Source organism: Scyliorhinus canicula, chromosome 1 (genome assembly GCF_902713615.1).
Source record: "Scyliorhinus canicula chromosome 1, sScyCan1.1, whole genome shotgun sequence".
In the NCBI taxonomy this organism is placed as follows: Eukaryota; Metazoa; Chordata; class Chondrichthyes; order Carcharhiniformes; family Scyliorhinidae; genus Scyliorhinus; species Scyliorhinus canicula.
In genome coordinates this window covers 162,735,762-162,750,924 of record NC_052146.1, presented here as the reverse complement: position 1 = coordinate 162,750,924, position 15,163 = coordinate 162,735,762, and the positions used below count along the sequence as shown (strand labels likewise).

Genomic DNA, 15,163 nt, shown 5'->3' with positions numbered 1-15,163 from the left:
GTGGAAGGAGCCATTCAGTCTGTCATATCTATGCTGGTTGTTTGAAGGAGCAATTCACTGAGTTTCTTTCTCCTGCCTTCTCCCTGTGGCTGTACATATTCTTCCTGTTAAGATAACAATCCAATTCCCTCTTGAAAGCTTTGATTGAAGCTCTCTCTATCACACTCTCAGCAAAACATTCCAGATCCTTACCTCTCGCTGCATGAAAAAGTTTTTTCTCGTGTCTCCATTGTTTCTTTTGCCAATCACCTTAAATCTGTGCCCTCGTTCTCGATCCTTCCCTCAATGGGAATAGTTTCTCCCTGTCTACTCTTCCCACACTCCTCATGATTTTGAACACCTCTATCAAATCTTCACTCGACCTTCTCGACTCTGAGGAAAACATTGCCAACTTCTCCAATCTGGACGTAGTTGAGGCCCTCATCACTAGGACCATTCTTGTAAATCTTTTCCGCACTCTCTCCAATGCTGTGGCATTCTTCCTAAAGTGCAGTGTCCAGGACTGGGCACAATACTCCAGTTGAGGCCAAACCAGTGTTTGATATCAGTTCCTTGCCCTTGTACTCTATGCCCCTATTAATAAAGCCCAGGATATTATATACTTTATTAACTACTCTTTCAACCTGTCCTGCCAACCACAATGATTAACAAACACATACATCCAGGTCTGTCTGCTCCTACACTCTATTTTGAATTATTCTTTTCATTTTATATTGTTTATGTTCCTTCAACCAAAATAAATCACTTCACATTTCTTTGCGTTCAATTTTATCCGTCACATGTCCACCCATCCACAAACCTGTATATATCCTCTTGAAGTTCTTCACTATCCTCCTCATCGTTCACACGCACTGTGACCTTGTACACCAAGGTTTAGGTCATTAATATATGTCAGAGTGAGCAGGGGGTTCAAACAGTGACCCCTGGGGAAATCCACTGCAAACCTTCCCCCAGTTTGAAAACCGCAATTAACCACGGTTAATTCATTAATTCTCTGTTTCCTCTCACTTAGCCAATTTTGTATCAGTATTGCTCTAGTTCCTTTTACTCCATGAACTCAGACTTTTCTCACATGTCTATTGTGTGGCACTGTCTTTAAGAAGACCATGCCCAACACATCAACACAATTACCCCCATCAACCCTCTCTGTTACCTCTTCAAATAAACTCCATCAAGTGAGTTAAACCTGATTTGTCTTTAAATCTTTACTGGCTTTCCTTGATTAACTAGCTTTAGTCCCATTGTCAAAGTTAAACTAACAGGCCTGCAGTTGTTGAGCTTATCTTTACAGTGTTTTTTGAACAAAGGTGAAACATTAGCAATTTTCCCCTCCTCCCGAACTAGTCCTGAGTCTTAACGGTGATTGGAAAATTATACCCAGTGCCTCCACAATTTCCACAAGGATGGTTCACAATTTCCACAAGGAGGTATCTGAAGGAGGTATCTGAATTACCTCCTTTTTCACCATGGCCTACACAGAACCTTCTTCTTTTATATTAAAGTTCAGGTGGCCTGAGAAGGTAAGCGAAACAATATTTAATTAGTTGACAAAGTAAAGGCCACAACGCAGTTTACAGCTCACAGGTCCCAATCGGAACTACCTAAAGTGCCGGCCCCAGTCCAGACCGGCTTTTAAAGGGTAAGTGTATGAGCCCCAGCTGGGCCGACCCCCGCCCACTAGCGGGGAAACTCGTATTCAAGAGTCCCATGGGGAGGGCAGCAAGGCGGCGCAGTGGTTAGCACTCTGACTCACGGCGCCGAGGTCCCAGGTTCAATCCCGGCTCTGGGTCACTGTCCGTGTGCAGTTTGCACATTCTCCCCGTGTTTGCGTGGGTTTCGCCCCCACAACCCAAAGATGTGCAGGGTAGGTGGATTGGCTACGCTAAATTGCCCCTTAATTGGAAAAAATTAATTGGGCACTCTAAATTTATTAAAAAAAGAGTCCCATGGGGAAACCGAATGATGTATCCCGGTGAGTCTCGTGATGGGTTTTGTAACCCCCCCCCCCTCCCAAGTCTGAAGGTTCACTTGCAATGGGGACCTCCTTTGCCATTTTGCCTGTCACTGTGCTTCTACTAACTGTGGGGCTGGGTCGAGGGGAGCATATATCATGTTGGGGAGCACATTTCCCATGCAGAACAATGGAAGGGCAATGTTGGGGGCCCGTCTCCGATTGCAACATCCTCCTAGAGTACTGACGATTCTTGTCCATGTCAATCAATGTGTCCCCATGGGCCTTGTGAGGGTTATTAAACTTGGTAAACACAGAAGCAAATTATTCAGTTAATATCTCTGCAAAGCACTATGCCCTATTTTGGTCCCTATTGGACCCCACTCATCTTTCCATCCTTTTATATTTATATGCTGAGAAGACTTTTGAATTCTGTTTTGTGTTAGCTGCCAGTAAATTCTCATCCTCTCTCTTTAGTCTTTTTATTTGCTTTTTCACTTCCCCCTCTGAACTTTCTATATTCAGCTTCCTTCTCAGTTCTATTACCCACCTGGCATCTGTCATGAGTTTCTTTCTTCATTTTAATCTCTCTTTCAGCGTCCAGGGAACTCTGGATTTGTTTGCTCCACCTTCACCCTTCTTGGGAGTATACCTTAATTGTGCTTGAATTATCTCTCCTTTAAAGAGGTCGGGGCTGTTTAGCACACTGGGCTAAATCACTGGCTTTTAAAGCAGACCAAGCAGGCCAGCAGCACGGTTCGATTCCCGTAACAGCCTCCCCGAACAGGCGCCGGAATGTGGCGACTAGGGGCTTTTCACAGTAACTTCATTGAAGCCTACTCGTGACAATAAGCGATTTTCATTTCATTTTCATAAAGACTTTGAAGTTCAGGTACAGTTTTTTCTGCCAATCTTGATTGCAATTTATCCGAGAAAGATCCAATCTCACCCTATTGAAGCTGGCTTTCCCCCCAAGTTAATCACTCTTTCTCGGGTTTTCCCCTTGTCAAACTAAATCGTATGACATCCTGATCACTGTCCCCTAAATGTCCCCCGACAACATGAAATTGTTTCTGTCACAAGACTAGGTTGAAAGTGTACCAGTTAACTCAAACAAGGCAAGAGTGCTTGGGAGACAGCAGTGATGCTGCTGTGTGCCTGTCTTCAGAATGATGGATGCAAATTGTTCTTGATCCACAAGGCAGGAGAATGAATATGTGGACTTCTGTTTGCTTACAGGGTGAACCTGGCCAACCAGGACCCATCGGACCTCCGGGCGTTCCTGGACATGTTGTGAGTATATTAATACCAGCTCAGTCAGGATTTCTCAGGATTGGAATGTCCATGAACTCCAGCAGAGTGACAGTGAATTAGGAAACCCTCACAACACATGCGCACTGGCTTCAAACTTCCTCAGGGTCAGTTCCACCGTGACGGGTGTGAAAGATTCCTGCCCCCAGGCACAAAACCCAGGGGCTTGAGTCATTTTCTGGATAGGGCAGGCTTCTCGGCATATAAGGCGACATCAGGAAGAGCCGGCCTGGTCTGAGCCGAGGTGGAGCTTGATAAAGCAGGACACCTAAGGATCAACTGGATCCAAAAAGGCAAAGAGACAATCTTCTGTCATCAATTCAAAAGGAGCCATTGTGTCTGCAGACATGATCACTATGGGAGTGAGGCTCTCAGTCTAATACACAGTCAGCTATTCAGAGAGTCCCAGATTGGACGAGCATACAGAACTACTCAAGACCAAAGGAGGCCATTTCATCCATCATGCCTATTCTGGCTCTTTGAAGTTCTGCATGCTATAAATGTTTATTTTTCAAGTACTTATCCATTGTCTTTTGCTAAAGTTATTTATTATTGCACCTGTTTCCACGTCCCTTTCAAACTCAGAACCATATTAAACAGTTAAAGAGAACCCCAGTAACTCCCCATGACACCATTTGATGTGGGGTGGGTGGGGGCATGGGGTGGTGTGCAGGCAGAATATCATAGTTGCCCCCCAATACTGATCTAAACAGTAACGAGACTAAAAATCCTAGCTTTCCCAGACTTTGACCTCTCCTCAGACCTAAACAGACCGAAGATGTTTGGGATTGTGTGTGATCATGCACAGTGGTTATAGATGTTCAGTGTAAGGGCAGCACGGTGGCCTAGTGGTTAGCACAACCGCCTCACGGCGCTGAGGTCCCAGGTTCGATCCCGGCTCTGGGTCACTGTCCGTGTGGAGTTTGCACATTCTCCCCGTGTCTGCGTGGGTTTCGCCCCCACAACCCAAAAATGTGCAGAGTAGGTGGATTGGCCACACTAAATTGCCCCTTAATAGAAAAAATAATTGGGTAATCTAAATTTAAAAAAAAAAAAATAGATGTTCAGTGTATTGTTCAGCATGATATCCTGAGCCTGTCTGTGTGAGACAGGGTCTGGGCATATGAAGGAGTTGAGACTAATTTCTATCCAATGCTCTCCTGTGTTTAACAGTATATCCTTTTCAATCTCAGGGAGCAGCTGGGATTCCAGGAGCTTCTGGCCCTGCAGGACCACCCGGCCTGGTGAGTCAGAACAAATGATCATGCTCAGGAGAGCACAGCACATCATACAATGTCCTCTCACCCCTTCCCTCTCTCTCACTATCTCTCCCTGTCTCTCGCTCTGCTAAACCCATGGCTGACAGTACAGCTTCCTCTCCCTCCCTCTCTCTCTCTCTCTCTCATTCTCTCTCTCTCTCCCTGTCTCTCTCTCTGCTAAACCATTGCTGATAATACAGCTTTCTCTCTCTCTTTCTCACACTGTATCTCTCCCTGTCTCTGCCAAACCACCTTTGACAGTACAGCTTCCTCTCCCTCCTCTCTCTTTCTCTCCCCTCTCTCTCTCTCCTTCTCTCTCTGTTAAACCCATCGCTGACAGCACGGCTCCCTCTCTTTCTCTCTCTCTCCCTCTCCCACTCTCTCTGTTTAACCCATCACTGACTGCAGAGCTCCCTTTCCCTCTCTCGCTCTCTCTCTCTCTCTGCTAAACCATCGATTACAGCACAATTCCCTCTCTTTCTCTCTCTCCCTCCCTCTTTCTCTCTCCCTCTCTCTCTCTTTCTGTTAAACCCTTCGCTGACAGCACAGCTCCCTCCCTCGCTCCCTCCCTCGCTCTCGTTCTCTCTCTCTGTTAAACCCTTCGCTGACAGCACAGTTCCCTCCATCGCTCCCTCCCTCTCTCTCGTTCTCTCTCTGTTAAACCCATCGCTGACAGCACAGCTCCTACCCTCTCTCTCTCTTTTTTAAACCTATCACTGACAGTACAGCTCCCTTCTCCTTTCTCACTGTCTCTGTCTTTCCATCATTACCTCTATCACTGAGCCGTCAGTTGATCCAACCTGTTTATAGGAATCTCAATGTGAACACTGTTCCACAATGCGCTCAGTTTAACATTTCCTCTGATAACTGATTTTTTTTTTTACTGATTGGTTCTATTTAGGGAACAAAGGGTGATCGAGGAGTGATGGGAGAAAGAGGCCTCCCTGGACTGGTGGGCCCATCTGGCCTCCCTGGAGCCCCTGGGTTGATGGTAGGTTCCCACTCTGCTGTTACCACCCTTTTCACCACAGTCACTGTCTGTGTCTGAACATCACATTTAAGTGGCTGCTTATCACTAACGTTGCTCAGGGAGGCTGGGCCTGAGGGTAGGTTTTTAAATAGTCGATTTGACTGCACTGCCATTTATTTCTAGTCTAATCAGAGCTGTGGCCGTCTGATTTCAATGTCCTCAAAATCAAAGAAGCAACAGTTTACCTTTTATTTCCAAGAGGAGGAGGTAGGACCTGCACAGTTATCTGATAAAATTATGACGTTGAAATTGTCAAGTGGAAGCACTTTCTACAGAAACTCAGCCCCCTCATTTTAAACACTTTGGGTAGAGGCTTGTACTGCTCTCATTTTGATTCTCATTCTCTTCTGCTGGGGATACGAGTGTCACCGCTTCGGCCCATCCCTAATTACCCTTAAACACCCAGTGATGAGCCATGAACAGCTGAGATGTTCTCCAGGGTATTTCAGTTAAGAGTCAACCACATTGCTGTGGGTATGTAGGCCAGACCGGGTAAGGGTGGCAGATTTCCTTCCCAAAGGGACATTAGTGAACCAGATTGTTTTTTACAACAATCCGATAGTTTCATGATCGTCATTTATCATAAAGCATTATTTTCTTATTCCAGATTTATTAATTAAGTGAATTTAAATTCCACTGCAGTGGGATTTGAACCCATGCCCCCATTACCTTTGATTTCTGGATTAAGAGCCCAGTGATATTGCTACCATCATAACTCTGCCAATCACCGTATAGCAGGAGCTGCTGAATGGCTGGAGAGACCTCAGTCAGACGCCTGCTTGATTTTGGTGGGGAAGGGATGGGGGCTCCCTGGATGGGGGGTGAGGGGGTGGCATTCCCACTGCGACCGATCAATCTTGCAAGGCCAGAAATGTGGGCATCAGGGCAGCATGGTGGCCTAGTGGTTAGCACAACCGCCTCACGGCGCTGAGGTCCCAGGTTCGATCCCGGCTCTGGGTCACTGTCCGTGTGGAGTTTGCACATTCTCCCCGTGTCTGCGTGGGTTTCGCCCCCACAACCCAAAAATGTGCAGAGTAGGTGGATTGGCCACGCTAAATTGCCCCTTAATAGAAAAAATAATTGGGTAATCTAAATTTATTAAAAAAAAGAAATGTGGGCAAAGCCACAACCTCATATGAATAAATCACTGTCGACTCCAGCGCTGGTTTGGTGGGGGCGGGGGGGGGGGGTTTGCAGTTAGCAGCACGAGGCAGCTGTATGGGGTCTGTGGTGGTGATCCCCAGTAATCAGGGTGGAATGGGACTGAAAATGAAGACCAGTAGCCTGGCCACGTTCAGAGAGAATGTTCTGGATGGAGCCTCAAAGAGCATTGGCAGACATTGTGGTCGGGATTCTCCATTCACCACCGCTGCAATCGGGAATCCCGATGGGGCTGAGAATGGAGCATCGGCAGAAAAGCGGGATCGGCAGCGGGTGCCAGACTTGTTCCCATTCTCTGCTGCCCTGTTGCCGGCCATAGCGCGCAACCCGCCCCACCCCGGTGGGAAAATGCAAATCAATGATTTGCATGCATTAGCATGCAATTAACGGGCTGGAAGCGCGATTCTCCTCCCCTCCCCCCTCCCTGCATGCTGCTGCGACCCCCACAGTGCCCACAGCGGGAAATCCAACATGTGGGCTTTGGTGTAACAGTGGCCAAGTGCAGCCTGGCAAGAGGAGTCAAGGGGCTGGGGCACTGATAATGTGCCCCTCTGCCACTGCCAGGCTGCAAAGGGTGTCCCCCAAGGGTCCTGGGCGTGAGTGGGCTTGCGCTATGGGTGAGGGGTTGACCCCCCCCCCCCCCCCCGCCACACACACACACACCTCCACAGGATGGTGGTGCCAAGTCTGATCTGCCCCTGTCAGCTCTGGGAAACCTGACGATCACCCTTGGCATGCTGATCTGAAGCAGCTCTTTGCTCAGCAGCATCCTCCTGATCTGACCTTTTAAACTCTGAGGTGGCCTCTTCAGCCTGAACTGCTCTGCCTGACAGCTGATGAGCAATCCAGGCAGTTCAGTGAAGAATCAACACTTTATCTTTCCTGACACCTGCTGCCTAACTCAAAATCCTTTAAAACAGCAGCTGGTACAAGTGTCAGAGGCGTCCGAAAAAGACCATAACACTTGAAAAAGCTTTAAATCCCCTGACAGCTCTGAACTGCTAAGTATCCATTCATTTGCACAGAGCAATACCTGCGATTGAAAGCTTAATGGTTCAGACACAGCTGTTTGGTAGATTGTTTATTTATCTTTCCCCTCGCACTTGAATGCATCTCACATACCCTGCTTTGATGCTGACCACAATGTTTATGTGTTGCTATGATTGACAGTTCCTCATCACATCAAAGCAGCTAAATGGTTTCCCTTCCTATTTTCTAATGGGGGGGTGGCGGGGGGGGGGGGGGGGGGCAGGGTAAGGTCCCAAGGTAAGGTCCCAGGGTAAGGCCCTCATCCATATCTGAACCCATCCAACCCCCATGACCCTTGAGAGACCTCCCTCTCTGCAACCTGACAGTGGCAGAGGGGCACATCACCTATGGACTGACACGTTGACTCCTCTCAGGGTCCACCGCGTGAGACATGGATGTCGCTGCCAGGGTGCAGTGCACTGCCACGGTGCCAGGGGTAGGAGCTGAAAGGGAGCGTTTGATGGGGGTGGCTGTTGGGGCAGCTTGTGTGGGGGGGGGGGGGGAGAAGAGAGGAGGGGGGATTGGGTAACCCTCAAGCTTGCATGGTGTGAGAAGGGGATGTGGCCTGTCGTTTCCGTGGTAGAGGGGAGGGGTAGAGGGGAGGATGTCTGCCCTTGATGAGGTGTTGGGGATGCTCCCTTTGTCAGGGGGTGGGGGGGGACAAGATTAGCATTGTGGAGAAGGTCTATCATTGGATGCTGTTATCGGGCCACCTAATCAAAATGGTGGTCTGATACCAGGAGCGAATAGTCTTATTTGCATGGCCAAAGACTGAGTCATACTTGGGAGCCGCTCCTATAGCGAGAGGAGACCAATCCCGATTCTCCGCTATCAGAAGCACTTAAAATCCAGAACGGAAAATTCCGGTCTAATTCCGGCAAACTTCCAGCTGTCTATAGCCATGTAATCATTGTATACCTTCTTCCATTTCTTCAGGGAGAGCCAGGCCAAGATGGCGCAGTGGGAAAAGAGGTAAGATATATTAATAATATAAATTTGATATCGGAAAAAAGAGATATTGCTTTGTAATGTCAGTAAAATGTAAAGTTTCAATAACATTTTCATTTGTTCAAAGAAGAATGGAGGGTGTCCTGGATAAATGATTGCTTGTTATATCCCAGATAAACAACCGGAGCATCCTTCCACACTTTTATAAGAGATGCACATTGCAAACATGCACCTTGTAACACAGCAACCACAGTTTTATTATTTTCCTCTTGATAGGGTTACAAGTGAATCCCCAATTAATGTCCATCACACACTCACAATTAAATACAAAGTATTGTCTTTTCTGAAAGGAGTTTACGACTTTGTGCTGCAGTCTGAAACCTTTCCTCTGGCTTGGCTCATTCCCTCCCAAAAAAACAAATACCTTCAGAGACCTTACTCCACACCTGGCAATTGTGAGAAAGTTCAGGTACAATATCCCAGTGAAAAAATTCTGAAGGGAACCAAGAGTTAGGATTTCATATCTCTTCCTTTATTCAGCTACATTTCTCTCCATTCTTCATAAGAGTTGGAACAACATAGATAAAGTCATCTCAGCTATACTTGCCGAACCAGCACTCTCACATTTCACTTACATTTGCTCGTTTAATGCCCTTGTTCTGTGACCTTCCGATCGTAAACCATAGCATCATGCCCCACCCGAAAAAGTTGATATTGTTTTTTCTTTCAATGTGTACTCAATGCACTCAATTACAATTTAGTTATCATTTGGAAAGAACTTGATATCAAATTTGGTATATTGCTCAAAGCTGTCAAACGCACTCAAAGCTATCAAAAACACTCAAAGCTATCAAATTTGTTTCGCGACTTGCAAAGAAAAAAACAAGGAAATGAATTACTTTGACATTATGATTTATTCAGTTTTTCACTGAGTTCAAAAGAATTGTTTTGCTATAGAGTACATGCCTGAGAGCACCACTTGATCCCCATCAATTCACGGTAGCATTGTGGATAGCACAATCGCTTCAGAGCTCCAGGGTCCCAGGTTCGATTCCCGGCTTGGGTCACTGTCTGTGCGGAGTCTGCACATCCTCCCCGTGTGTGCTTCTGTTTCCTCCCACGGTCCAAAGATGTGCAGGTTATGTGGGTTGGCCATGATAAATTCCCCTTAAGTGTCCAAAATTGCCCTTAGTGTTGGGTGGGGTTGCTGGGTATGGGGATAGGGTGGAGGTGTTAACCTTGGGTAGGGTGCTCCTTCCGGGAGCCGGTGCAGACTCGATGGGCTGAATGGCCTGTAAATTCTATGATAAATTCATTCATTTTTGCCTAAACTCTCCACTTTTCCCCCAACCACTACCCTCGCTCGCTCCAAATTCTGTGCCCACCCCCTTCCCTCCCCGCCCCCAGGCTCCATGCCCCTTTCCAACTCTCTACCTCCCCAACTTTCTACCTCCTCCCTCCTCCAACTCTTTCCAACCCCTCTAATTCTTTCTCTTCACTCCAACTCTTTCTGCTCCTTGAACACTCTCTCCTCCCTACAAACTCTTTCTCCCTCCTCCAACTCTCCCCTCTCCTCCATCTCCCCCCCCCCCCCCCCCCACCGCCCCCTTCATTGAATGGCGAACCAGGCTCGAGGGGCCAAATGTCCTACTCTGCTCTAGTTTTGTACATTCATATGTATCAATAAGAGCAGTGGTCCCAGCACATCACTCGATACTTTTCTCCAGTTTGTAAAGCAACCGTCTGTCCAAACTCTTTGCCTTCTTCCATCAGATAATTTTGAATCGGCACTGCCTCATTGACCTCTATCTGCAATTTTCCTAACAAGTTCATTGTACTGTGTTTCATCAAACGTCTACTACAGTACCCTCATCAGCCCTCCCCATTACCAGATAGGTTTCGTCAAAGACAATTTGTCTTTTGCAGTTCCATACTGACTTTCATTTATTATCCCAATACTTATCCTAATGCCAATTAATTTTGTTCCAGATTATTAGCTGGGATTTTGTGAACAGCGTGTCATTTCCCCGCTGTAACCAGAAATTTCTGCCACTTCCACTTTCTCCCTCTTTCCCTTTCCCCACGGGATTACAAGTAACATCCTGAGTGTCAACAGTGTGCATGGTAAACACATGGGGCTGGATTCTCCGTTCCTGCGTCTAACTGCTGACACCAATGGAGGATCCGTGGAATTCCACAATGGAAAAATTGGCACCACGCCCCCATCAATTCCGCTACAGGTGGGAGGCTAACACCGGCGCCGTGTGAAACACCTGTGGAACAAGCAAAAAATGGTGGGAGAATCGCCGGGTCCATGCTGGACATGTGCAGGGCTGACACACTGCAGCCGCACGTGCACGTACCCCCCCCCCCCCACAAGCACTGATCATGACCGAAACAATGGCGCGGTTGTGCTGGACCGCATACCCATACATCCCGACTCCACAGCCCACCTCTCGGCCACCTCCCAGCCCTGGCAGAATGCCCCCCCGGCCAGCGGCACGACTGCTGCCGAAGTATGGCAGTGCTGGACATATCCGTATGCCCTCTCTCTCTCTCTCTCTCTCTCCGCAGCCACCACACCAGGGTCACAACTGTTGTGACCACATGTGGCCTGCGCCATCAGGATCTCGGCCCATTGGAGGCAGAGCATCGCGAGTGTGCACGCTAATGAGGTGCGAATGTGGACACAACTGCGCATGGCGCAATGATGCCCGTATGGAGGGGGCGCAGCATCGCGATTCGGAGGGCAGCACGGTGGCCTAGTGGTTAGCACAACCGCCTCACGGCGCTGAGGTCCCAGGTTTGATCCTGGCTCTGGGTCACTGTCCACGTGGAGTTTGCACATTCTTCCCGTGTCTGTGTGGGTTTCGCCCCCACAACCCAAAAATGTGCAGAGTAGGTGGATTGGCCACGCTAAATTGCCCCTTAATTGGAAAAAATAATTGGGTAATCTAAAATTAAAAAAAAAAAAGCATTGCGATTCGGCGCCAAACCGGTGCCGTGATTTCGGCGATGGGAGCTATTCTCCGCCCGATTGCCGTTCCCGATTTCGGCATCAGGAAACGGAGAATCCTGCCCATGTTATTTAGCGGAGCAGGAGCTTTTATTAGTGACAATGCTACAGGTACAGGAAAACAGGGAGGCAACACTCTCACAACTTTACTGTTCCATTAACTTAGCCAGCCCCTAAGACAGCTGGCTTGTAATGCAGAGTAAGACCAGCAGCCAGGGTTCAATTCCCGTACCAGCCTCCCCGAACAGGCGCCAGAATGTGGCGACTAGGGGCTTTTCACAGTAACTTCATTGAAGCCTACTCGTGACAATAAGCTATTATTATTATTAACTTAAAACTTCAGAGCACAAAGTTTTGTTTCAGATTTAAATTTCACCTGTAAATATTTCACATTCCATTGCTGTCACTTTGTTCATGTGTGCGTCATCATTGTTAGTTGAGAGTTGCTGAGCCAGAGGGCTAAATGTCTGGCACGCCTCATGGTTGGCACACGTCAATGTTTACTGGAGAATTAGGGACATTTCTTTAATGTGGGAGAAACAAGTAATGTTGTGTTTCTGTTAAATTTTTATTAAATGTTCATGTTCGTGTCCAGTGTAGTATTTGCCACCCTGGGACATGGCAGATTTTGGAGGCTCAACTGGCCCCTCTTTCTCTGCATTGTAAAGGACATCCTACCTGAAAAACTTGGCATTATTTTTGCATTCAGTACACTCAAATGATATCAGTGATGACCTGACACCAGATGTTCTAATTTGGAATGAGTTTGAGTTCAAAGCAGCAGCAGTTTTTTTTTTTTTTTTAGAGAAATACAGCACAGAACAGGCCCTTCGGCCCACGATGTTGCGCCGAACTTTTGTCCTATGTTAATCATAGAATTTTGGACAATTTTTCATGGCCACTCCACCCAACCTGCACATCTTTGGACTGTGGGAGGAAACCGGAGTACCCGGAGGAAACCCACGCAGTCACGGGGAGGATGTGCAGACTCCACACAGACAGTGACCCAAGTCGAAATCGAACTTGGGACCCTGGAGCTGTGAAGCAATTGTGCTATCCACAATGCTACCGTGCTGCCCTTAAGAAGTTAACCTACACTCCATTATTCTATCCTAATCCAAGTACCTATCCAATAGCCGCTTGAAGGTCCCTAACCTTTCCGACTCAACTACTTCCACAGGCAGTGCATTCCATGCCCCCACTACTCTCTGGGTAAAGAACCTACCTCTGAAATCCCCTCTATATCTTCCACCATTTATCTTAAATTTATGTCCCCTTGTAATGGTGTGTTCCACCCGGGGAAAAAGTCTCTGACTGTCTACTCTATCTATTCCCCTGATCATCTTATAAACCTCTATCAAGTCGCTCCTCATCCTTCTCCGTTCTAATGAGAAAAGGCCTAGCTCCCTCAACCTTTCCTCGTATGACCTACTCTCCATTCCAGGCAACATCCTGGTAAATCTCCTTTGCACCTTTTCCAAAGCTTCCACATCCTTCCTAAAATGAGGTGACCAGAACTGCACACAGTACTCCAAATGTGGCCTGACCAAGGTTTTGTACAGCTGCATCATCACCTCATGGCTCTTAAATTCAATCCCTCTGCTAATGAACGCTAGCACACCATAGGCCTTCTTCACAGCTCTATCCACTTGAGTGGCAACTTTCAAAGAACTATGAACATAGACCCCAAGATCTCTCTGCTCCTCCACATTGCCAAGAACCCTACCATTAACCCTGTATTCCGCATTCAGATTTGTCCTTCCAAAATGGACAACCTCATACTTGTCAGGGTTAAACTCCATCTGCCACTTCTCAGCCCAGCTCTGCATTCTATCTATGTCTCTTTGCAGCCGACAACAGCCCTCCTCACTATCCACAACTCCACCAATCTTCGTATCATCTGCAAATTTACTGACCCACCCTTCAACTCCCTCATCCAAGTCGTTAATGAAAATCACAAACAGCAGAGGACCCAGAACTGATCCCTGCGGTACGCCACTGATAACTGGGCTCCAGGCTGAATATTTGCCATCCACCACCACTCTCTGTCTTCTATCGGTTAGCCAGTTTGTTATCCAACTGGCCAAATTTCCCACTATCCCATGCCTCCTTACTTTCTGCATAAGCCTACCATGGGCTCATTGCTAACGGCTCGGCAATTTCATTTCTTGCTTCCCATAGAATCCTTGGATATATCCCGTCAGACCCGGGGGACTTGTCTATCCTCAAGTTTTTCAAAACGCGCAACACATCTTCCTTCCTGACAAGTATCTCCTCAAGCTTATCAGTTTGCCATATTTGATATCAAATGGGAAAAACCACTCAAAGGCATCACGCACATTCAAAGTTATCCAGTGTGCTCACAGCTATCCAGTGTGCTCACAGCTATCCAGTCTGCTCAAAGCTATCCAGTGTGCTCACAACTATCCAGTGTGCTCGCAGCTATCCACTTTACTCACAGCTATCCAGTGTGCTCACAACTATCCAGTGTGCTCACAGCTATCCAGTGTGCTCACAGCTATCCAGTGTGCTCACAGCTATCCAGTGTGCTCAAAGCTATCCAGTGTGCTCACAGCTATCCAGTGTGCTCACAGCTATCCAGTCTGCTCAAAGCTCTCCAGTGTGCTCACAGCTATCCAGTGTGCTCAAAGCTCTCCACTTTACTCACAGCTATCCAGTGTGCTCACAGCTATCCAGTGTACTCACAGCTATCCAGTGTGCTCACAGCTATCCAGTGTGCTCACAGCTATCCACTATGCTCACAGCTATCCAGTGTGCTCAAAGCTCTCCACTTTACTCACAGCTATCCAGTGTGCTCACAGCTATCCAGTGTGCTCACAGCTATCCAGTGTGCTCACAGCTATCCAGTGTGCTCACAGCTATCCAGTGTGCTCACAGCTATCCAGTGTGCTCACAGCTATCCAGTGTGCTCACAGCTATCCACTATGCTCACAGCTATCCAGTGTGCTCAAAGCTCTCCAGTGTGCTCACAGCTATCCACTATGCTCAGCTATCCAGTGTGCACACAGCTATCCAGTGTGCTCAAAGCTATCCAGTGTGCTCACAGCTATCCACTATGTTCACAGCTATCCAGTGTGCTCAAAGCTATCCAGTGTGCTCACAGCTATCCAGTGTGCTCAAAGCTATCCACTATGCTCAGCTATCCAGTGTGCTCACAGCTATCCAGTGTGCTCAAAGCTATCCAGTGTGCTGAAAGCTATTCAGTGTGCTCACAGCAATCCAGTGTGCTCACAGCTATCCAGTGTGCTCAAAGCTATCCAGTGTGCTCAAAGCTATCCAGTGTGCTCACAGCTATCCAGTGTGCTCACAGCTATCCAGTGTGCTCAAAGCTATCCAGTGTGCTGAAAGCTATTCAGTGTGCTCACAGCTATCCAGTGTGCTCAAAGCTATCCAGTGTGCTCACAGCTATCCAGTGTGCTCAAAGCTATCCACTATGC

The 15,163-nt window shown here is 47.6% G+C and overlaps 1 protein-coding gene across 5 annotated transcripts in view; it reads left to right on the top strand.

Annotated features, from left to right (window-relative positions):
* Positions 1-15,163, top strand: part of col16a1 (collagen, type XVI, alpha 1) — a 476,156-nt gene that overhangs the window by 427,075 nt on the left and 33,918 nt on the right. For all 5 annotated transcript variants that reach the window (XM_038801937.1, XM_038801918.1, XM_038801946.1 and 2 more), the window contains 4 exons: positions 3,191-3,244; positions 4,456-4,506; positions 5,423-5,512; positions 8,678-8,713. In XM_038801937.1, the coding sequence (XP_038657865.1) occupies positions 3,191-3,244; positions 4,456-4,506; positions 5,423-5,512; positions 8,678-8,713 (231 nt within the window). The remainder of the gene's footprint in view (positions 1-3,190; positions 3,245-4,455; positions 4,507-5,422; positions 5,513-8,677; positions 8,714-15,163) is intronic.